A 25,164-nucleotide genomic window follows, 5' to 3' on the forward strand; every position below is an offset into this window, starting at 1 on the left:
TTAAAAAAAAAATCCAGGCAAAAATTATATTTGTGCTTTAGTGGCCTAATGAGGCTTTAATTACTGACTTACTGATGAAACAGTCCTAGAACTATTTTTAAAAATTAAAAAATTTGGAGCACCTGAGTAGCTCAGTCAGTTAAGCATCTGCCTTTAACTTGGGTCATGATCCTGAGGATCCTCGGATGAGCCCTGCATTGGGCTCCCTCCTCGGTGGGAGTCTGCTTTTCTCTCTCCCTCTGACCCTCCCCTCACTCATATGCTCCCTGTCTCAAATAAATAAATGAAATAAAATTTAAAAATTGACCCCATTTTTAGGTATTCCTCCAGCTACCCTTCTGCCAGTGTTAGGGTAGCTCATTAATATTCGAGCATGTTGGGACACCTGGGTGGCTCAGGTGAGCATCTGCCTTCTGCTCAGGGCATGATCCCGGAGTCCTAGGATCAAATCCCAATGGTTGCCTGCAAGGAGTCTGCTTTTCCCTCTGCCTATCTCTGCTTCTCTGTGTCTCCCATGAATAAAATCTTAAAATATATATACACACACACATATATATATTCTAGCATGTTTAGATAGATTCCTAATTTAGTAAGAGAATTATACCCCTCTCTTGGGGCTGATGAACAAAATTATTTGTGTCTGTGATATTCTTGCCTAATTATATGCCATATTTTTCCTTATGGTCCTACAATTTCAAATTATACCACCAAGCAGTTAGCTGATTTGATATACGGAACTTAAATGATTGAAAAATCTATGAGCTGAATTTATCTAGTATTCCTGTTTTCCCTAACATTAAAAAAATATCTTGAGGGCAGCCCTGGTGGCCTAGCGGTTTAGCGCCACCTTCAGTCCAGGGTGTGATCCTGGAGACCCGGGATCAAGTCCCACATCGGGATCGGGATCAAGTCCCACATTGGGCTCCCTGCACAGAGACTGCTCCTCCCTATGCCCCCCCCGCCCCCCCCCCGTCTCTGTCATGAATGAATAAATAAAATCTTAAAAAAAAAAAAAATCTTGAGACCAACTGCCTACTAAAGCCAAGCCTAGTTAATAAGCCCTATTGCTTTGTCTGTTCTCCCATCATGAGGACTAGCTGAAGGATAGGGGTCATCCATTCTTCATGCCCCCTTCATACTTAACTCAAGCCTCTGTAGTTTCTGCATTAAAAACAAAAAAATCAAACAAAAAACCCCACACATACAAAAATCTATTAGTTTCCTAAAACTTTTAATATTGTGGTCTTTTGTACTAAAAACGTATACCCATGGAGAGCTGCTTTATTATTATTTCAGTTGTGAATCCTGGCTATTCTCAATTTTACCCTTGGATTAAAATTATCAGAGAGCTGTGTACTTGACTACATTACCTTGGTCCCTTGTAGAACAGCTTTTACTGAATTGTGCTTCAGCATTATGCTGTTGGTTTCCACAGGGAGATCAATTTAACCACTTCTCACCTCTCATCACATGGGGGGGGAAACAAGCCCTATGGTAAAAAAAGCTAACTCAATGTTGTCTCAGTGGTAGCGACGAATTTGAGTTAGATCACTTAAATTCAATTCCAAAAGAATGCATCATTGACAACATTGAATAAGGTTAACTCAGGCAACTGAAGCAAATAATCTTTTGATATGAATAATAAATTGAAAAGATTAAGCACAAAACCAAAACAGCTAGTCTTTCACTTTACCTGCTAATGCTTCTGCTGTATCCTGAAATTTCTCAAAATGTTTTAGCTTTACTCTAGAAGGAAAAAAAGAAAAGTTATGAGGGCATATTGATTGTGCAAAAGCCATATTATTTAGGAAACAGGTTTGGATTGTTTCCAAAGCACACACCAATAAAATAAAGCTTCCCATCACTGGGTATCAGGGTGCCAAGTTAGATAAATTATTCTTAAAACAACCAGTTTCTCTAAATGTTATGGCTTCAACATAACCTCTTGCTGTTTAAAGCTGGACACAGATCCTTTTACTATACAGAATAGAAGAGACCCTAGAAAAGGTATTAAGAGTCCCTCTTGAGTCAGGAATCTCACAACAAGGATTTGTCCATCTAGTACAAATGCTATTAAGAAATGGCTTAAAATCAGGATGCCTGGTGGCTCAGCGGTTGAGCATCTGTCTTCAGCCAAGGGTGTGATCCTGGGGGTCTGGGATCAAGTCCCACATCGGGCTCCCTGTGAGAAGCCTGCTTCTCCCTCTGCCTGTGTCTCTGCCTCTCTCTGTGTATCTCTCATGAATAAATAAAATCTTAAAAAAAAAAACTTATCATCAAATCTAATTTGTTACCCTTATTTTATACCTCCTCCCCATTAAAGGTATGTGCAAAGCAACATTTTATATTGAAATAAATATATATGATTAATTCATAACTCATTGTTGTCTCAGTGGTAGTGACGAATATTTGAGTTAGATCATTTATATTCAGTTCCAACAAGAATACATCATTGACAACAATGAATCAGGGTAACTCAGCCAATTGAAGCATACAGCCCTTGATAAAGAAAAACCAGTCTTCTATTTTGTCTAAAGTAGTATTGTTTTAAGGCCAGTTTTCTTACTTGCCAGGGAATAAAACCCTGGTGGATCCCTTAAATACACACTTAACAAGGCAAAGATGGTAGGAAAAGCAGTAATTTCATCTTACTCTGCCTCACCTCCCACCCCCACCCTTCTGAAGTGGCATTTGCTCATCTCTCCCTAGGTTTCCATAAATGCACACATATATAAGAACGCTGCAAAAATGGGAGCACATTATACATATCATTCTGAAGCATGGTTTTCTCGGTATGCCACTGACCTCTCCCCAAGTCAGTAAGATATCTATAGATATACTACAATTTATTCAACAATTCCACTACTTGGGGCCCCTGGCTGGCTTAGTGAGTAGAACACGTGACTCTTGATCTTAGGGGTCATGAGTTCAAGCCCTACATTGGGTATAGTCATTACTTAAAACAACAGGGGCGCCTGGATGGCCCACTACATTAAGCATCTGACCCCTGACTTCGGCTCACGACATGATCTCAAGAGCCCTGGGATCAGGCCCCATGTCAGACTGTTCACCATAGGCTGCTTGTCCTTCTCCCTCTGCTCCTCCCTCCATTTACTCTCTAAAATAAATAAAATCTTAAAAACACCACGACCAAAAACAAACACCAACTAAACATTAACTGCTAAATTTTTTGTTTCAAGGTGGCTTACATTTTATTTGCTTTCTCTGGAGTTTCAAATTCTTTCCACAAACTATCAACCTCTTGAAGTTTCTTCTCATTCAAAACCTGTAACAAATATTTAAATAATTTTATTTAAGTGGCATAGCTTAGGCATACATTTAACTACACACTTCAAGTACAATTGCATATGTAAAATGAGAGTGGTGGAAGCTGTTTTTGTCATTGAGATAACAAATCAGTTTTCTTACCATACAGTTTTGGTCAAATTAGTAGCTCAAGAAGTCCATTTAATAACTGGATGGATTTTTTTTTTAAAGATTTTATTTACTGGGCAGCCCTGGTGGCTCAGCGGTTTAGCGCTGCCTTCAGCCCAGGGCCTAATCCTGGAGATCCGGATCGAGTCCCACATCAGGCTCCCTGCATGGAGTCTGCTTCTCCCTCTGCCTATGTCTCTGCTTTTCCTCTCTCTCTCTCTCTCTGTCTCTCATGAATAAATAAAATAAAATGCTTAAAAAAAAAAAAAAAAGATTTTATTTTTTTTTTTATGAGAGAGAGAGAGAGAGAGAGAGAGGCAGAGATACAGGCAGAGAGAGAAGCAGGCTCCATGCAGGGAGCCCAATGTGGGACTCGATCCGGGGACTCCGGGGTCTCCAGGATCACGCCTTGAGCCAAAGGCAGAGGCAACAAGCCACTGGGGCGTCCCTGGATGGAATTAAGTTGAAGTCTTTGTTGAAAACTTCCTACTTTGAAGGAGATACTAACCCCTTCACAAAGCATATATTTATTAAACATCAAAAGACTTTATTTGCCTATTTTCAAGAATAAGGAATAAGTTTTATTTACTGATACAATTATCCTAAGGTGGATGTATTATGGATTCTAAAACCAAGATACCATCAATTTTAAGACATATCCTGTTAAAACTTATCATGCAAAGAAAAAAAGGGGGGGGGGCTCTTTAAATCCATGAAACAGGGGCAGCCCAGGTGGCTCAGCTGTTTAGCGCTGCCTTCAGCCCAGGGCGCGATGCTGGAGACCCGGGATCGAGTCCCACGTCGGGCTCCCTGCATGGAGCCTGCTTCTCCCTCTGCCTATGTCTCTGCTTCTCTCTGTGTGTCTCATGAATAAATAAATAAAATCTTAAAAAAAAATCCATTAAACAGTCCACATTTAGGTAATATATATTCTTCAAGGCTTTTTGACAGTCTTAACATTTTATTTATGCATACTTTTAGGAATCACACTATACCATTTAGCATAACATGGACTCAATTCTAGGTCTTAACAACCTAGAATTGCATTGTATGAATATACCATCATTTTATGCCCTTATAGACGTTTAGGGTTTTTCTACTCTAAACATCTTTCCTTATTCTCCTTCAAAATCAGATGTGTATGTATATATGTTATATTTCTTTTTTTTTTTTTTTTTAAATTTATTTATTCATGATAGTCACACGGAGAGAAAGAGAGAGGCAGAGACACAGGCAGAGGGAGAAGCAGGCTCCAAGCACCGGGAGCCCGATGTGGGATTCGATCCCAGGTCTCCAGGATCGCGCCCTGGGCCAAAGGCAGGCGCCAAACCGCTGCGCCACCCAGGGATCCCTATATGTTATATTTCTATAGGACATAACTTACTGGAAGTAGAGTTAATTGATCACATAGGAAATGCATTACTTTACACGAGACATGCTAACAATTTGCCTTCAAGAGAGCCTGTTAGTTTCACCTAAATAGTCAATAAAACTTATTTCCCTATACTTTCTTCAATACTCAGTGTAGTAGGTCAAGTGCCCAAGTATAACATAGGGTAGAATCAAGCCTAAAATGCATTTCCCTCATTTTTAACATCCTTGAACTTGAGATGCCTTACAATTGATTTAATTAACGTGTAAAATAACAGTCTATTACATTTAGTGAAATAAAGTGCATACAAATATTATGTATGTCTTCTTATGGGGGGAAAGACCCAGCTGGTAATTTTAAAACTATACTAATAAACATTTCATCAAATCCGTATCATCACAATATTTACACAGTACAATTTATTGCCCAGTTACACTCAGATATGTATTTTTGTGGTAAAACATAATACAACACTGCAAATTGCACTTAATTTTTGTCAGACAAGTGTAGCAAGATGATTTTTAGGATTTTTTGTGTTTAAATTTAATCACACAGCTGAATTGATATATTTACAGAACTTGAAAACTTGGTCAAAATAAACAACTGAAAAACTTACAAACCAAAGTAAGAGCTGTAAATGATCCCAAAGCACAGTGTTTTATACTAAAAAACTATAAGCTGGGGACACCTGGGTGGCTCAGTGGTTGAGCATCTGCCTTTGGCTCAGGGCGTGATCCCAGGGTTTCAGGATCGAGTCCCACATCGGGCTCCTTGCAGGGAGCCTGCTTCTCCCTCTGCCTGTGTCTGTGTCTGTCTCTGTCTCTCCTCTCTCTGTGTTTCTCATGAATGAATGAATGAATGAATTCTTAAAAAAAAAACGGGGCAGCCCGGGGTGGCTCAGTGGTTTAGTACTGCCTTCAGCCCAGGGCCTGATCCTGTGGACCCAGGATGGAGTCCCACGTCAGGCTCCCTGCATGGAGCCTGCTTCTCCCTCTGCCTCTCTTTCTGTGTCTCTCATGAATGAATATATAAATAAAATCTTTATAAACAACAACAACAACAAAAAACAACACTACAAGCTGAGGCACCTGGCTGGCTCAGTTGATAGGAGTATGAGACTCGATCTCGGGGCTGTAAATTCAAGCTCCATGTTGGGTGTGGAGTTTACTAAAAAAATCTTTACACACCTACAAAAAATTACAAGCCTCTAACAGTTTATTCTGCCTATTATAAGAACTTTAGGATTAGAAGATATTCCAATAAATCTCATAAATGCACTGAAACATTAATTCAGGTATTTTCTGATAAAGGAGGTTTATAAAATAGTCCTGACTTTTGGAAATAGTTTGTTCAGATAATGTGACTAGCCATACCCAAAGTTCAGGAACTATTGAGAGGATATGTATCAAACAGAGGACATGACTCATGAGTAAAATTTACATTTTTTCCTGGTAGAAAAGCAAGTATATTTGAAGATAACATTTGGGTTACAATCGGTATATTCAAGAAATATTATCAACATTTTTAAAGTAACAAAGGAAATATGATGAAAACATTCATGACCACTCAAAGGTACTCCAAAGACTGTTATGGCAAATAAAACCCTGCTATTCTATGTTCCCAATTGTGCTGTCACATATTGAAGAGAACATTACTAATTAAGATAGTCTGAATAAAATAAAATTAGAAATAACTTCTATATTTCCTTAAAAATACACCTTAAATTTTAGGCATTATTTTCACACAGAGAAATCTAAAAACATTTGTATGAAGTCCATCTCAAGTTTTACCATTTTAGATCAAGATGGAATTATTTCCACTTCCAAATAGAGAGGATAGAGTTATTGCCATTAAAATCTTTACCAGGGGGATCCCTGGGTGGCGCAGAGGTTTAGCGCCTGCCTTTGGCCCAGGGCGCGATCCTGGGGACCCGGGATCAAATCACACGTCCGGCTCCCGGTGCGTGGAGCCTGCTTCTCCCTCTGCCTATGTCTCTGCCTCTCTCTCTCTCTTTCTGTGTGTGACTATCATAAATAAATAAAAATTAAAAAAAATAAAATAAAATCTTTACCAGGGATCCCTGGGTGGCACAGTTTAGCACCTGCCTTTGGCCCAGGGCGCCATCCTGGAGACCCGGGATCGAATCCCACATCGGGCTCCCGGTGCATGGAGCCTGCTTCTCCCTCTGCCTGTGTCTCTGCCTCTCTCTGTGACTATCATAAATAAATAAATAAATAAATAAATAAATAAATAAATAAATAAATAAATAAATAAATAAATTTAAAAAGATAAAAATAAAATCTTTACCATTATGGTATGCTAGTTTTAAAGACTTTATTTATTTCTTCATGAGAGACACAGAGAGAGAGAGGCAGAGACACAGGCAGAGTGAGAGGCAGGCTCCTGCAGAGAGCTCAATGTGACACTCAATCCCAGGACTCCAGGACCACACCCTGGACCGAAGGCAGCCGCTCAACTGCTGAGCCACCTGGCGTCCTTTAAATCTCTTTTAAAATGAAAGATTTTGGGATTCCTGGGTGGCGCAGCGGTTTTAGCGCCTGCCTTTGGCCTAGGGCGCGATCCTGGAGACCCGGGATCAAACCCCACATCGGGCTCCCGGTGCATGGAGCCTGCTTCTCCCTCTGCCTGTGTCTCTGCCTCTCTCTGTGTGTGTGTGACTATCATAAATAAATTTAAAAAATTAAAAAATAAATAAATAAAATGAAAGATTTTTGCAGCAAACTGTCAAGACCTTCGTAAAGCCAACCGTTTTACATCTGACCACATCAAAAAGGCAGCTGCCACCGTAGCTACCTCAACCGACCTCTGAACATAATAATCAACTAGTACCATGAGCTGACCCTGAACAGACCCAGGCCCAATTTCACCTGTGCAACTGAAGACTGCATTAATTTTCTATCACCTTTGTTCTTGTTCTATCTCGTTTGTTGTGTTAAAGGGTCTTGTGCTTAGCTCTCTGTGATGTGTAAGAAGCAAAGTTAAACAGGTAGTGAAATGTCAGTTTGGAATCCTGCGTTACAATTATATTAACCTTGCTTTGAAACAGAATAAAGCTGACATTGTGGGGGGATAAAAGCTGACATTGTGGAAAGACACAAGTTGTGTGTGCACCTTCTTAGCATGCTCACGACACCTACTTATTATGCAGAATTTGCTTCAAAACAATGTGGGAAGGGGAGTGGGAGAGAGATGGCCCACAATATGGGCCTGCTGAAGTTGAATGATGGTGTACATGGAGGTTCTTTATAATCTTCCACTTGTCTTTGAAATTTTTTACATTAAAGAGTAAAACACTAACATAAATGCATCCCACGACATGCCTGATAGTCCTAGAATATTCTCCTTTATTCCAGACAGGCATGAAATTTATAAACAAGAAAGTGCACACTACATCAAAAGTGACTGTCCTGGGGAAGTTGGGTGGCTCAGTGGTTGAGCATCTGCCTTCAGCTCAGGTTGTTATCCCGGACTCGGGGATTGAGTGGCGCCTCAGGCTCAGGGGGTGGGGGTGGGGGGCTGCCTTCTCCCTCTGCCTCTCTGTCTCTCATGAGTAAATAAAATCTTTAAAAAACAAAGACAGAAGTGACTGTCCCTAATTTTCACTTGGTTACTTTGAGATTCTCTGTTTTATTTAAGCATTCCACGCTACCTTTTTTTAGTTTTACTCCACAAACAAAATGGGTAAATACTGTTTCATGAAACTTGTGAGTTGTTTTACAGGATGATTTTCAATAGTTTCAAATGTGAATTATTTTTTTTTTAATATTTTATTTATTTTATTTATTCATGAGAGACACGGAGAGAGAGGCAGAGACACAGGCAGAGGGAGTCCCTGATATGGGACTCGATCCAGGACCCTGGGATCACCCCCTAAACCAGAGCCACCCAGGTGTCCCTCAAATGTGAATTATTCAAAAAGGAACAAATTGATACACACAATGTAGGTTAGCTTCAAAAGCATGCCAAGTGAAAAAAGCCAGACACAAAAAAATGTATTACTCCATTTACATGAAATTTCTAGAAATGACAAAATAATACAGACAGTGGCTGCCTATATAACTGGGTCTGACTAACCTGCAAATAGCCAAAAGGTAACTTTTGAAGGTATTCTAAAACTGGATTGCAACTTGCACAGTTGTATAAATTTTACTAAAATGTATCAAACTGTATTTACAATAGGTGAGTTATACAGTATGTAAGATACCCAATAAATGAAGCTGGAAAAACATACTGCTCAGTAATCAATATAGAAACTCTGGTATACACAAAAAAAATCTCTTCCTCCAGGCCCTAAGGAAATGAACACAACACTACACTGCGCAGCTGCACTACACACTGTAACTATTAAAATTTAAATGAATTAAAACTAAGAATTCGTTTCCAGAGCTTTACCAACCAAATTTCAAATGCTAAATAGTTGTACGTGGGTAGTGGCAATCATATTGGGTAGCACAGCTACAGAAGGCCTGGGATAAGTAATAAAAGACATGCCTTTAGTCTTACTATGTATGCCACATGACACAAGGCACACAGGTTGAGTTTTTACAATATTCTAAAAATGGAAATAGTTCCTTTAGTATTGTCTTTGGATTCATATATAACCTTGTTAACATTCAATAATTCTTTTACAGGGATCCCTGGGTGGCGCAGCGGTTTGGCGCCTGCCTTTGGCCCAGGGCGCGATCCTGGAGACCCGGGATCAAATCCCACGTCGGGCTCCCGGTGCATGGAGCCTGCTTCTCCCTCTGCCTATGTCTCTGCCTCTCTCTCTCTCTGTCTGTGTGACTATCATAAATAAATAAAAATTTAAAAAAAAATAAAGTGTACAACTTACTTTTTAGTATATTTTCACAATTGTGCAACCACTACCAATTCCAGAACATACTCTATGTCTACTTTACTAACAATAATGGCTATGAATTGAAATATTTGGAACTGAATCATTATTTCCATATATTTAGTCCTTTAGTTACTTCTCCATTATGCTACATAAACCATAAACCACAATTTAATAATGTGAACAGTAATTTGCAAATGAATAGCGTTAAAAAACCGACAGAATACCTGACTTATTTTTATGGAGAATACTCTTCATTAAAAGAAATAAGTAATTCATCAAGAGAAATGAATATTTTATGACCTAGGCCTAGAAACCAGACAACTGCTAAGCCAATTCCCTCCCACCATCAGAGGCAACCAGTGGACTGTGCAGTTGCGCCTCCCTCTTAGTGCAGAGCAGTATACCTAACATCTATTTACCTGAAATTCAACCATATACAGTAATTCAAAATATGATAGACCATGTTAGCTAAGAAAATTTGGGGGCATGTGCAAAATTCTACTTAACAATTTAGAAAAAGATGGGACACCTGGGTGGCTCAGAGGTTGAGCTGCTGCCTCCGGCTCCGGGTATGGTCCTGGAGATCCAGGATTGAGCCCCATATTGGGCTCCCTGCACGGAGCCTGCTTCTCCCTCTGCCTGTGTCTCTGCCTCTCATGAATAAATAAATAAAATCTTTAAAAGTAAAACAGACACACTCCGAAGATCTAAAGCCTTTTACAGTCCCTTAAAATTTCTACTACTCCCCAATTGCAGACAACCCCAATGAGAAAAAAATAAGCAAAACCAGCTTTTGGCTTTTATGACTTTATCACTTAATATTAACATTAACAAGTGCAAATGGAACTGTATTTTCAATGTCTGAAAAAAAATCTAAAAAAAAAAAGGTCAAAAGCTCCTCGAAATCAACACTTTGGAATGCTGATTCCAGATTTTCTGCACTCATGGCACATACATAACCGTACTATACACGTTACCCAGCATTTTTACCCTAATATCAGCACATATACGAAAATTCTGGGTTTTGTTCCTACATTTGTAGAGGTCAGAAGACTGCATGGCATGGATAGCATTCAGTTTACCTCAACTTTGGAACATCTCAAGAAAGTCCCATTGTTTAACCAGCTCCGTGCTGATAATCTTTAAATTTCAGATTTTCCCTATTAAGACAAATCTCAAACTGATGACCACAGGCATAGATTTCTCCCTTAGGTCTTAAACTTAAAATGAGGAGGGCACTTCCACATCTCACAGACGCTCCACGTTTCACAGCAACATTGGACCTTTTCAGTATCTGCTCCCCCAACCCCCGCCCGGAAAAAAACAAGACAAAACAAAACAAAACAAAACAAAAAAACACTCCCGTTTTTCTTCTCTTCTCCACCATCGCGTACCCACTTAATCCCAAACCCACAGTCTTCATCGGCCCAATGCCACCAGTTCTACCTTCTAAATTTCCCCTGGCATTTGCTTCTCGACATACTAACCTGAATCCAAGCACTTTCATCTTACCTAGATTAAGGCAAAAAACATACCTGGTTCCTTTCTGGCTTCTTGTAACATATATTCTCCACGCGGGAAAGCAACTTCATTAAAAGACTTTAGATCAGGTCGTTCCTCTCCTTAAAACCTTTCAATCGGTTCTTAAAACCACTCAGAATAAACCTCAAGTTCCTTACCTTTACCTGTGAAATCGGTAAGACCCCTGCCCTCCTCTCTCGCCGGCCGAATCCTCTCAACAGAACCTGGCGCGGCCACGTGTTCACCGGAACACGCGTCTCCCAGGCCCACAGCCTTCCCCTGACTTTAGAGCAGGGGGACACAAACGGCTCCCGCAGGATCCCGAGCACTGTCGCCCTCCCCTTACGTCTCTCCCCGTCCTCGCCTGCCCAACACCAGCCTCGCCTCTCCAACGGTTCAATCTGCAACTTACCTTAAAGATGGCGTAGCCCACGGACGTCTCAAACAGCACCAGCATGCTGAGGCCGGGTCAGGGCACTGCGCGGCCCGCCGCGTGCTCTTACACCCGTGAAAAGAAACCAAACTTGCGGCCCCCAAAGGCCTGCAAGGCCGCAGCAGGCCAGGCACAAACGCGCGCGCCTGCTCGCAGAACCGGACCACGTTGCCTGACCGTTCCAACCGACTGTGTGTAGAATGTTTCAACGCGCTTCTCCTTCTCCAAGGCTCCTGGGATCTGACGTCACTTCCGACAGGCAGCATGCCGTCGCTTCCGGTATGTTCCCGCCAACCGGGTGGCTGATGGGAGGGGGAGAGGGGAGGGGAAAAAAAAGAGCGAGAAAGAGAAAGAAAGTGTCGCGAGATTTCTTTGGACTAAAGCGAGATTTTAAGCGGTGAGCTGCGCTGAAACCCAATAGGGAAGAAGGTCGCTTTTTACTATTTTTGAAGTTCCTATAGGTGATATATTTTATCTTGAGAGAAATGCGGAGCCGTCTCCGTCCGTTTGCCCCAGGCGTCTGGAATTGGGAAATGCCAGCCGCTTAACACCTGGAGAGCGCTGCCTTGAAGCGAGGCTCTCGGGCGGCCGCGGGACCGTCCCGGTCTACGCGAGCACGCCCGGCCGAACTGATTCTTAGCACAGGTGTCTTTCACGTATATGCAGACCTCTCCCGTTTTGTTTTGTTTTGTTTTTTTAAGATTTTATTTATTTATTCATGAGACACAGAGAGGCAGAGACATAGGCAGAGGAGCAGGCTCGGTGCAGGGAGCCCGACGCGGGACTCGACCCCCGGGTCTCCGGGGTCACGCCCTGGGCTAAACCTCTGGGCCACCCGGGCTGCCCAGACCTCTCCCGTTTTTTGTTACAGTGATTCCAGGGTATAGGCATTTAGACTTAGCGGAAGTTGCTTTTCTGGGACCTTTCAGTTTGAGTGACGGATTTAAAAACCTCTGTTAGTCCACAAGTCTGACTTTTTTTAGGAGTGAAATTTCCTTCCTCACGTTCCAGGCCTTATATGCCGATGGCTGTAAACATTAGGTTGCAATTTGCGGAAAGTTTTGGAACACTAAGTAACTTGATTTTTTCTTTTTTTTTTTCCTCCTCCAAACGGCTCTGCAACCTAGAATCAAGAGGAATGAAAATCCTGGACTGAATAGCAGAAAAGATGAGGGGGGAGGGGAATCAAGGGATTGGGGAATCTAGGGTACAGACACGAGCATGGTTGACTATACCCATAAGATTCAGTGTGGTCAGGGAGGCAAGAGAAACCAAAATGGGGCAGCCCGGGTGGCTCAGCCGTTTAGCGCCGCCTTCAGCCCAGGGCGCGATCCTGGAGACCGAGGATCGGGTCCCACATCGGGCTCCCTGCATGGAGCCTGCTTCTCTCTCTCTCTCTCTCTCTCTCTCTCTCTCTCTCTCTCGTCTCTCATGAATGAATAAATAGAAATCTTAAAAAAAAAAAAAAAAGAAACCAAAATGGCTTGATTGGGAAAGGAAGAGTGGGTGAAGTAGAAGCACTGGGTCTGTTAGTGGTATTATATCATTTCATAATATATATCTTTTTTTGGATCTAGTTTTATTTTTTAATTTTATTTTTTTTTAAATAATCTCTACATCCAAGGTGGGGCTCAAGCCTACAACTCCAGAATCAAAAGTCACATGTTAAATCCACTGAGCCAGGCAGGTGCCTCTGTCTAGTTTTCTTAACTGAAGTGCCATCTGCTAGAAAGTGCATTCTGTATCTTACACTTAATTGTATCTGTATAGGGCATCATGTGCTGATCATGAAATAGGATCTCATTAAATTTTTTTAAAGACTTAATTTATTTTGAGAGAATGGGAGTGCATGTACACTCTTGTGTGCAGGGAGAGAGAGAGGCAGAGAGAGAAAGAGTCTCAAGCAGGAGGCACAGAGCCCTGGAGTCTGATGTGGTGGAGCTCTCAGGAACCTGAGATCATGACCTGAGCCAAAATCAAGAGTTGGGTGCTTAACCAACTGAGCCACCCAGGTGCCCCTCATTAAGTAATTCTTAACAATGTAATGAATGAATGTTTGCAGGAAGTAAAATTATTTTCCCTGCATGTAAAGCCTCCATGCTTTACTCAAAGAGAAACGAAACCACTTATTCAATGAGAAACCTCTTTACTGTGGCTTCTCCAAGAAGTTGTCTTTGCACATTGCCATTTATATAATCAGCTCAGTGATGCATTAGTCAGGGGTTCAGAGATGACTCTGGATTTGGATCTTGTCCAAATACAGTAATTGTCTGAAAATTCCCTGTTGCAAGAGAAAAATAAGAAATTCAATACTTCATTAAACAAAGTACTAGGTCAAGGGGAGATAGTACAAAGAAGTATGAGGAGGAGACTATGGTAGAGTATAGATAACCCAGAAGAAGGGTTTATAACTTTAGTAGTGACTTAACATGGTGGAATGACAAAGAAACATCGTTATTTTGTTCTCTCCCCACCCTCTAGCCCCATGCCTGACCTAGCTAGAATATAAGCTCCATGGAAGTTCACTGCTGGAGGCCCAGTACCAAGCTAGTATCTGGCACGTTATGTAGGGATTCCATAAATATGAATAGTGATGAGTAAATGAACGATTTGAATGAATAATGGAATTAAATTATTTGAGGGTGCTAATGGAGGCTCCTTGTACTTTTTGGGACCAACTGATATTAGGAAAGGTATCCTTGTGTTCAGAGATCCCCATGTGCCTGTAATAAACAGATGGAAATGTTTTGGATCTTTCATGTCGTTCAAGTAGTGAACATCTTTTATGTAGTCAACAAATATGAGTGTTTACTCTGTCAGGCATTTTTTTTAATTTTTAAAAATTTTTATTTAGGGACACCTGGGTGGCTCAGTGGTTGAGCATCTGCCTTTGGCTCAGGATGTGATCCTAGGGTTCCAGGATCGAGTCCCACATTTGGCTCCTGCATGGAGCCTGCTTCTCCTTCCTCTGCCTGTGTCTCTGCCCCTCTCTGTGTCTCTCATGAATAAATAGATATAATCTTTAAAAAATAAAAATATTTAACTTATTTATTTGAGAGAGAGCAGAGAGCACAAGCAGGAAGTAGGGGGGAGAAGGGCAGAGGGAGAAGCAGATTACCCACTGAGTGGGGAGCCCAGTGCAGAGCTCAATCCCAAGACCCCTTGATCGTGACCTGAACCAAAGGTAGACGCTTAACCGACTGAGCCACCCAGGCACCCCTCTGTCAGGCATTCTTACAGGCACTAAGGACATACCGATGAACAAAACATGGAAAAACCTCCATACTTCATTTTTTTAATCTCCATACTTCATTGAACTTATATTCTAATAAGGGGAAATAAAATAAATACCCAGTATATTAGAGAGTACTCAATGCTACAGAGAAAAATAAAGCAGAATAGGAGAATAAGAAATTCCTGGTTGGTCAAGAAAGGCCTCATTGAGGTGACATTTGAGTAAGCGACTTCAGGTAGCCAGCTCTCATGATATCTAGAGGAAAGGTATTTCAGGCAAAGAGAACAGTTTACTCAAAGATACCAAAGCAGGATTGTGCCTGGTATGTTCTCAGAGCAGTATGACTAATATGACCAGTATGGCAGTATTGGAGTGACTAATAAATAACCCCATTTAAAATTAAGGTTTTTATCGATGTAACAATATTTGTTTTCAGTGCTCATCATACGATGTAATTATCACAACAAACTTAGGCAATAGGTACTCTTATTATTACTTTAATTTGCCTTTTCAAAGAAGTTAAGCCAAGATCACACAACCTCCTTTATGGATTCCTTTAGGAATCCCCAGAGGATGAGCCATAGAGATTGTCTCTATCGCAGAATTGCTGAGCTGCCACCTGTCGCTCTGCATTCTCTTGCTCTGGTGTCTGCTAGTGGTGCCCTCTTTCTGTTGTTGACTGCTGCCCCTTAATGAACACAGGTCCTGCCCATACCACTGCCCATTTTCTGTATGACACCACCTTCAGGGATTCTTGTTCTTCTCCACGTAGTAGGCAAGCAGCTTTTGTGCTTCTTAACCTGTTCTTTTGGGAGACGTTTTTCTTTTTGACAAAGTCCTCTCCTTCCAGAGACTGTGGGTACTTGGAGGAAAGAGAGGCAGTTAGGACATGGGTTGGAAACAGGCTGACATCTCAGCCATATTTTCTAAACAACCATGCTTTCCTACTCAGTCTGGCTCATGCAACTGTATACAGGATGATTTCCTTTCATGATCCTATTGTTGCTCTCTCCAGTCTGGCATTTTCTGAGGACTTCTTGCCATCAGATGAGTACCTTAGGACTGTACCTGAAGGAAAATCTTTTCTTTTTTTTAAGATTTTATATATTTATTCATGAGAGACACACACAGAGAGAGGCAGAGACATAGGCAGAGGGAGAAGCAGATTCCCTGCGGGGAGCCCGATGTAGGATTTGATCCCAGGACCCCAGTGTCGTACCCTGAGCCGAAGGCAGATGCTCAACCACTGAACCACCCAACCATCCCAATATTTTCTTTCTTTTATATATTTTATTTTTGAACGCCTGGGTGGCTCAGTGGTTTAGCATCTGCCTTCGACTCAGGGCGTGATCCTGGAGACCTGAGATCCAGTCCCACATTGGGCTCCCCGCAGGGAATCTGCTTCTCCCTCTGCCTATGTTTCTGCCTCTCTGTGTGTGTGTCTCCCATGAATAAATAAATAAAATCTTTTAAAAATATTTTTTTATTTTTAAGTAATCTCTACACTGAAAGTGGGGCTTGAACTCACCACCCCGAAATTAGGAGTCACATGCTGTAGTCACCTGCTGTACTGACTGAACCAGCCAGGTGCCCCAAGTGAAAATCTTTTTTTTTTTTAAGATTTTATTTATTTGACAGAGAGAGGGAGAGAGAACAAGCAGGCGGAGCTGTGGAGAGAGAGGGAGAAGTAGGCTCAACTGAGCAAGGAGCCTAACATGGGACTCAAACCTAAGACCCTGGGATCATGACCTGAGCTGAAGGCAGACATTTAACTGACTGAGCCACCCAGGTACTCCCTGAATGAAAATCTTAATGTCTTTCCCTTATTTGCCCTGTGTACTGTAGACCCAATATAAATCAAGAAGAGCATATATTTCTATTAGTTCCTATTTTATTATTATTATTATTTTCTAAGGACTTTATTTATTTTTTCATGAAAGACACACAGAGAGAGAGGCAGAGATACAAGCAGAGGGAGAAGCAGGCTCCACGCAGGGAGCCCGATGCAGAACTCGATCACCGGTCTCCAAAATCATGCCCTGAGCTAAAGACAGACACTCAACCACTAGCCACCCAGGCATCCCAGTTCCTGACTATTTTAGTTAAAAAGTTTCTTGAACATTGAGACAAAGCAGTTTGAATAGCTCCAGAGAGGGTAGCCTACCTAGAGAACATAGAGGTGATCTGTATTCTGGGGAGCTGTGTCACCTAACTACAAAATAGCCCCCAAAGTCTCATCTCTGACCAGTTAAATTACAGCTACACTCTTTCATCGTGTTCTTTTTTTTAAAAGATTTTATTTATTTAGGAGACACACACGCAGAGAGAGAGAGAGAGAGAGAGAGAGAGAGGCAGAGGGAGAAGCAGGCTCCATGCAAGGAGCCTGATGTGGGACTTGATCCTGGATCTCCAGGATCATGCCCTGGGATGAAGGTGGCGCTAAACTGCTGAGCCACCCAGGCTGCCCATCTTTCATCATTTTCTTGTGAGCTTGAGCAAAAATCAATTTCTTCTAAACTAATCAACTCTGGATTCATGGTCAAAATCGAGTTTCTTACTTGTAAAGCTAAGGTCCAGACCCTGAACTATATCATGGTATGGGCCTGAATAGACTTAGCTGACCTCTATTTTTAACATTAACACCTCCACTCTAACTTCACCTTTCCTTGTCCACATGGAGCGTAATATAGCTTTTTCAAAAATAAGGTTTATGCATGTTTAAAAATTATAAAATACTAAAGGATAACTCATTGATTTATGTCTACTATGTACTAGACCCTATACTTTGTTCTGGTCAAAGACACATAATAATACATAATCCCTGCCCTCGAGCTGCTATTGATTGATGGGGAAAGCAGACAAGTACAACACAATTACGATACAGTAGAAATAAGCAGGAGTCCGAATCTCAGCTTTGCCTCTTACAACTTAATAGATCTTGTAAATGATTTAACTTCTTGGCACTTTTCTTGTGTGTAATATAGGAGTAACATCTACCTCACAGAGTTATTGTGACTAATAAGCAAGATAATACCTTTGTTTGACATTATTCAAGTGCTTAGTAAATGGCAATGATTACTACATAATTAATTGAATTAAGACAAAAATTCAAGTGGACCAAAGGGAGACATCAAGAAGGAAATTAAAGGAACAGGAACAAAATTGACACAGCTTGCTTCCACTAAAGGTAACCATACATTTCACATCCTATACATAGGGAAAAAAATATACACACACACCATATTGTGCTGGAAGAAAACAAAAACAAAACACAACAAAACCAGGTTTTAGTTCTAGATCCCTAATTAAATGAAATCTTGAGACTTCATGTAAATTACACTCTCAAACAAAAACAACTCTATGCCTGCCTTTTGCTATGGTAATACCTGCAGACAGGGGGGAAACTTTACAGATAAGATATTCATGTAAGAAAACTGCTATTTTTCCTTAAAGAACCTTGGTAACCAAATTAAGTGAATATTTTCCTTTTAATACATATTTTGTTCATTTGTTTTGATTTGTGATATGCAAGTCTTTTAAATATTGGCCCCTTTAATAACGTTCTTAGCAAGCTAATTTTTTTCTAAATGACTTTCTTTTAGACTTCTTCTGGCATTCCTAGCAATGCCACTGAGAAGTCCAGGTAGATTTTATTTATTTTTTATTTTTATTTTTAAGAAATATTTTATTATTTGACACCAAGAGAGATAGCACAAGCAAGGGGAGCAGCAGAGGGAGAGGAAGAAGCAGACTCCCCCTCACTGAGCAGGGATTCCAATATGGGGCTTGATCTCAGGACCCCAGATCATGCCCTGAGCCAATGGCAGATGCTTAACCAACTGAACCACCCAGGTGCCCTCACGTAGATTTTACCTATTAGATCTGAGTTGACTGCATTGCCAGGAAAGGGTACCATGTGGGCTATTTTTACCTAGATGTAATCTTCTTGACTCCTGAGTTCACTTTCATGTGGCAATAGCACTTTACTCAAAGTCTTTTCTTGTGTTTCTGGTCCTATGTTTCTATCTAATTAATGACCAGGTCTGGATATAATTCTGGTTTTGATTTGTGTACGATTGCTGGTGGCAGAAACATGGAGTATGGTATTTATTTATTTGTTTGTTTATGATATGATCATTTATTTGTTCTATGCCAGAAGGCAGACAGACATGGGGAGTCTGGTCACAGTTGGGTAGCAGGAGTAGGAGTGTCTGTCTTTTTTTTATTTTATTTTTATTTTTGAGGTATAATTAACATACATGAGTTTCTGGTGTGTGTGTGTGTGTGTGTGTGTGTTTGTGTGTTTGGTTATTTGTTGGTTTGTCTTTCTGTTTGTTTGTTCTGTCTGTGGGTCATTATGAGTTTAAAAATATTTTATGTGTCTGTGAATAGAAAACATCTCTTTGAGACCTGGAACAGCTATAACAAGCTGCTGAGTTTTATATTTTGTGTTTCCTTCCTTTCAGCCCTTAGCTGGATTAGAAAACTGTGGCTACCAGTTTTCTGTTTGTATATAAATGAAGAAAACCTTTTGCTTCCGTGTAAAAGAAAGGCAAGGAGCCTTTGTAAATGGTTCATTTATATTTCTGTATCTGTGACTACCCACGTCTTTTTGAAAACTAAAGATTAATTTATCATAAAAATCTGTCATTGGGGGCACCTGGGTGGCTCAGATGGTTGAGCTTCTGCCTTTGGCTCAGGTTCTGATTTCCAGGTCCTGGGATCAAGCCCTAGGTCAGGTTCCTAGCTCAGCGGGGAGCCTGCTTCTCACTGTCCTCTGCCGCTTGTGCTCTCTCTCTCAGATGAATAAATAAAAAATCTTTAAAAACGTAAAAAATCTGTCATTTGTATGCAATCAGAAAGATTACTATCAAAGGGAAGAAAATGAATACAATGAAAGAAAAAATTGAAAGTCTTTTCAAAGATCTATGGGAAATAATTTGACTTTATTCAAAGAGAGGTCTGGCCTTTGCCCTTGGCTTCTGGGAAGTAATATCTGTCACACTGTTTTTGTTTAGGTTGGGAATTGGCCATGTGACCAACCATGTGACTAACCTGGAGACTGAGTTCAACCCAAAGGGCAATCAATCAATCAATTATGCCTATGTGATGAAACTTTAATAAAAATTCTGGACCTTGGAATGCCTGGGTGGCTCAATGGTTGAGCACCTGCCTTCAGCTGGGTGTAATCCTGGAGTCCCAGGATCAAGTCCCACATCGGGCTCCTTGCATGGAGCCTTTTTCTCCCTCTGCCTGTGTCTCTGCCTCTCTCTCTGTGTCTCCCATGAATAAATAAATAAAATCTTAAAAAAAAAAACAAACTCTGGACCTAGAATCTTAGGTGAACCTCCCTGGTTGGTAGTACTCCATGAATATTGTTGAACACCACCATTGCTGGAATAGTAACAACATCCTAACTCTATGGGAGAGGGCATTGGAAGTTTTGTGTTTGGAGCTCTTCTAGATTTTGCCTTACATATTCTTTTATTGGCTGATTTTGATATTTATCATTTCCCTGTAATAAATAGAAACTGTGAGGGACCCCTGGCTGGTTCAGTCAGTGGAGTGTGCTACTCTTAATTTTGGGGTTGTGAGTTTGAGCCCCACTTTGGGTGTGGAGATTAATTAAAGATAACTCTTTAAAAATTGTAATAATGAGGAGCACCTGGGTGGCTCAGTGGTTGAGCATCTGCCTTTGGCTCAGGTTGTGATCCTGGGGTCCTGGGATCGAGTTCAGCATTAGGCTCCCTGCATGGAGCCTGCTTCTCCCTCTGCCTGTGTTTCTGACTCTCTCTTTCTCTCTGTGTCTCTCATAAATAAATAAATAAAATCTTTTAAAAATTTGTTATGAGTATAACAACCTTCAATAAATTCTGTGGATTCTTCTAGTGCATTATCAAACTTGAGAGTGGTTTTGAGAACCCCTTAAAATTCACATTTAGTGTCAGAGTAAGGGCAGTCTTTGGAAGACTGTGTGCTCCATAAACATGCTAGTTGGCTCTAAACTTTGCGGTTTGACTAACTTCAGGCATATAGATTCAGGGAAAAGACAAGAGAACTTTAAAATGATTCATTTGGTTTATATAACAGCTATATGAATGAGCCTGAATATATAATAGAATGGAAGCCTAAATAGAATAGGACCTGTTGTTTCTGACTTGTATAGAGCTTCATGATCTCTCAAGAAATCTAAAGGGTTCTGGAAGCATGACTTTTTTCTCTCTCCTTTTCTTAAAGGGAAATAGGAAAGTCTTATGGAACTATGCAAATGAAGTAAGCCAAGTTGGAGAGAAAGCTCTATGTATGAACAAGGTGTTAGTAAATCTTCAAGATGTACCGCTAGATTGGTCCATAATCTGACTGAGCAAGTATTACAAACCACAGTGTGTAATGAGACAGGGAGAGATCCAGTTATAAAATGCTTCAGAAAGTAGCTTGCTCAAGATTTAAATAAGATTCTTCTATTGTGTGAAACATTTTCTGAGTAAACATGCAGGATACTTTTGCTCATTTCCAAGAAAAAAAAAAGATAAATTAGATTATAACTTATCTAAAGTCTAACAGAATTCTTATTTTGATTGGCTTATAAAGATTAATGCTAAAAAAATTGAATGCTTATATGACTTACGTTCTATCTTGTCTGCTCTGATAAATCCTTAAAAAATTAATTTTTCCTCTGATAAATTTTTAAAATACTGTCCTCAGATTTAAACTTCAAATTCAAAATAATAAAATTGTTACACCTAAACTTTATTTGGCATTTCCTAGACAGCAGTGGATGAACCACAAAGAAGTTTACTTTCACCTGGTAAAAGGAAATGATTAATTTTTCAAAAAGATTTATTTAGTGGGGGCAGCCCGGGTGGCTCAGCGGTTTAGTGCTGCCTTCAGCCCAGGGCATGATCCTGGAGACCCAGGATAGAGTCCTATGTTGGGCTCCCTGCATGGAGCCTACTTCTCCCTCTGCCTGTGTCTCTGCCTCTCTCTCTGTCTCTCTGTCTCTCATAAATAAATAAAATCTTTAATTTTTTTTAATCTTAAAAATTTTTTTAAAAGTAATCTCTACACCCAATGTGGAGCTTGAACTCATAGCCCCAAGATCAAGAGTCGTATGCCCTGGGCACGTGGGTGGCTCCAACCGTTAAGCATATCCCTTTGGCTGAGGTCATGATCCTGGGGTCCTGGGATCAAGCCCCAGGTCAGACTCCTTGTTTAGTGGGGAGTCTGCTTCTCCCTCCCCTTACTCCTTTTTTTTTTCCTCCCCTTACTCCTGTTCCCTCCCTCTCTCTCTCTTTTTCTCTCTCTCTCAAATAAATAAATAAAATCTTAAAAAAAAAAAAAGTCATATACTCTACCAACTGAGCAAACCAGGTGCCCCGGTGTTCCTTGCCTTTTAAAATGTTTTATATTTTATGTTTTGCCATCTTGGGACCTTATGGAGCCAGGAAGGAACTGCCTCTTCCAGAGTTAGCAAATTCCTAGAGGTAGTAAGGGACTTACCTGGGAACAGGACTTTGATATGCAAACCAACTGATCCTGAGTCCACACCTCCTTTTGTCAGGTTCCTGCAGTTCAGGATACTAACCTTCTGCCCTAAATCACTCCAGGGCTGAGTACTGGGCACCTGGGGACCACACCTATTGCCAAGAGCCCACGGAAATCAAGCTATCCAATCCTAAAACTACTCAACTTGCTTACTCTGCCTCACCCATTCCTTCCTGAGAAAACCAAAAGAAAAGCTTTTGCCTAGGCTTCTCCACCCCCTCCCTCCTTCTCCATCTGCCTCATGGTGGTTGCTGTGTGGTCTTGTGTGACGTGCCGTGCCTCCTGCTTCTAGGGATCCGTGAGTAAAAAAAACTTCTTCCCTTATGACAGTTTCTGTGTCTCCATGTCTTACTGTACCTGATTAAACAAATCCTGAGTACATTTTAAACCAGTCATGCCCTTCCTAAAATAAAACCATATGACATGTTAGCAGAATACTATATAGAATGTAAGCTCAGTAAGAGTAGAGGCTTTATGTGTTTTGCTCACTGCTTAAGGTGGAAAGCAATTGTAAAAACAAACAAACCAACAAACCTATGTGGCATTTACATAGCAAGTGGGTGGTGGGCTGCAAAGAATCTAAAATCTGTCCATGAAAAGGTTAGTCATGAGATGCAGCAGCAACAAAACAGTTGACAAAATTGTTGCCTGGGATTACTTGAGCAGCAGACTATGTGTCTACTGAGTCCTGGAGGAATAGAAAATAGAAACTTAATAGAGGTTATTTTTAACAGTATGTGGCAAGATATTATAAGAAAAAGATGAGATCAGAAAAGAATTCCCTCATGGGTTTGTAAGAAGAAATAGAAGGGAACAGAATCTAGAATTTGGAATCTTGAAGGTAAAAATTCTGACTGCTTCTATACCTCAATAATAAGAAATAAGTTAAGAAAGGCTTTGAGTTGGGGCACCTGGTGGCTCAGTCAGTTGAGAGTCTGACTCTTGATCAGGTCGTGATCTCAGGGTTGTGAGACTGAGCTTTGTGTCAGATTCCACACTGGGCATGGAGCCTGGGATGGAAGCCCACATCGGGCTCACTGCTCTGTAGGGAGTCTTCATCTCCCTCTGCCATGGCCCCTACTCCCACTCATACTCTCTCTCTGTCTCCTCTCAAATAAATAAATAGATACATATTTTTTAAAAAAGATTATCTCCCTCTGCTCCCCATGCATTCTCTCTCTCTCTCTCTAAAAAAAAAAAAAAAAAAGGCTTTGAGCTTTTTCTTTCATCTTCCTTTTCCCCTTTATTTTCTCTTCTTTTTTCTCTCTTTCCCTTCCTGAACTATTCCACCCCAAAATTCTTAGGTGGAGCTGAGAAACTAAGTGTCAACATGGTGTCACCTGGGTTGAGGAGTCAGAGCCTGCCAGGAGTAAGAAGGTGTCCTGTGGAGGGGAGGCCTAGCAATAGGTGTCAGAACTTGGGTGGGGGGAGGAAGACATCCATGCAGATGGTTGCCCAGTACAGGATATTGGAGCTCAAGTGGAGTGAGGGCATCCCTGAGGGGCAGCAGGCTTTTGTGAGACATCAGAACCATCTGAGGTATTGACCACCCCCAGAGAAAGAGACCTTTACCATATTTACCCAGTGGGATCTCAGAATTGCCGTGACACAGTGAGTTCTCTGTGTTCAATTCTTCTTTGTTCTGAATGGGAATGTTTTTCAGTTTTCCTGTCTTTGTTGCATTAGTGATGTGCATGGGTGTGTCTGGGCAGATTGTCTTTTTAGTTCATAGATCACCAGACTATAAAGAGCCATATCTGGGTATGTTGGAGGAAACTGGATATTACTTGGAGAGCTTGGACTTTAAGCTGGATATATTTCCTGGGTGGAATTCTGTGCTGTTCTCTTTGGGGATGGAGAAAGTATTATCTATACAAAGGAAAAATAGTAAACAGGATATTTGGTAACAAAAAGAGCTGACTCTGCCACAGCCTGGCTAGATAGTCACCAATCTCTTCCTTTCATTGAGTCACAAGAAAATGGCATACTCCAGGCTTATTTGCTTGGGGCCATATGTCTGGATTCTGGCCCTTGGGTATGGTGAAGTCATATCCCATTCCTATCCTGCCTTATTATTTCTCTTGATCTCTTAAATGCAGAGAGAATCCAGTCCAGGGCTCTGAGAAGACTAAGGTAAACTGTCACCCATGGATGAAACACATCCCACCACATTTTTATAAATAAAGGCTTATTGGAACATAGCCACACCCATTCATTTGTTTATTATCTATGGCTACTTTCATGCCACAATGGCAGAATGGTGACAGTTTGTCTCACAAAACCTAAAATATTATTGTTGATTGTTTCTTTTGCTGTGCAGAAGATTTTTTTTAAAGTAATTTCTATACCCAATGTATACAACCCCAAGATTAAGAGTCACATATTCTGCTGATTGAGCCAGTCAGGTGCTCCAAGAAGCTTTTATTTTCCAACTAGTCCCAAGTTTACTTTTGCTTTTATTTCCCTTGCCTCAGGAGATAGATCTAGAAAAATGGTGCTATGGCCAATAACAGAGAAATTACTGCCTGTGCTGTCTTCTTTTTTTTTTTTAAAGATTTTATTTATTTATTCATGAGAGACACAGAGAGAGAGAGGCAGAGACACAGGCAGAGGGAGAAGCAGGTCCCATGGGGGGAGCCTGATGCAGGACTCAATCCTGGGACCCCAGGATCACACCCTGGGCCAAAGGCAGGAGCTAAACTGCGGAGCCACCCAGGGATCCCCATGCCTGTGCTGTGTTCTAAAGATCTATTTATTTATTT

The 25,164-nt window shown here is 40.9% G+C and overlaps 1 protein-coding gene and 2 non-coding genes across 8 annotated transcripts in view; all 3 read right to left on the reverse strand.

Annotated features, from left to right (window-relative positions):
• The window catches only part of NOP58 (NOP58 ribonucleoprotein), a 31,779-nt gene extending 19,900 nt beyond the window's left edge, over positions 1–11,879 (reverse strand). For 2 of the 6 annotated variants that reach the window (XM_072813289.1, XM_072813290.1), the window contains exons 1-3: positions 11,602–11,879; positions 3,210–3,286; positions 1,694–1,746 (exon numbers count right to left, since the gene is read on the reverse strand). In XM_072813289.1, coding sequence (XP_072669390.1) covers positions 1,694–1,746; positions 3,210–3,286; positions 11,602–11,646 — 175 coding nt within the window. In that variant the 5' untranslated portion in view covers positions 11,647–11,879. Of the gene's footprint in view, positions 1–1,370; positions 1,552–1,693; positions 1,747–3,209; positions 3,293–11,601 lie in introns of those variants that run through there. The other 4 variants (XM_072813295.1, XM_072813292.1, XM_072813294.1 and 1 more) reach the window with 4 other exon arrangements.
• Positions 1,509–1,594, reverse strand: LOC140625937 (small nucleolar RNA SNORD70). The gene has a single exon (XR_012025201.1). It is a non-coding gene; the product is annotated as a small nucleolar RNA SNORD70 (small nucleolar RNA).
• Positions 2,378–2,466, reverse strand: LOC140625936 (small nucleolar RNA SNORD70). The gene has a single exon (XR_012025200.1). It is a non-coding gene; the product is annotated as a small nucleolar RNA SNORD70 (small nucleolar RNA).
• Positions 11,880–25,164: the final 13,285 nt, after the last annotated feature.

Source organism: Canis lupus, chromosome 36, assembly GCF_048164855.1.
Source record: "Canis lupus baileyi chromosome 36, mCanLup2.hap1, whole genome shotgun sequence".
NCBI lineage: Eukaryota > Metazoa > Chordata > Mammalia > Carnivora > Canidae > Canis > Canis lupus.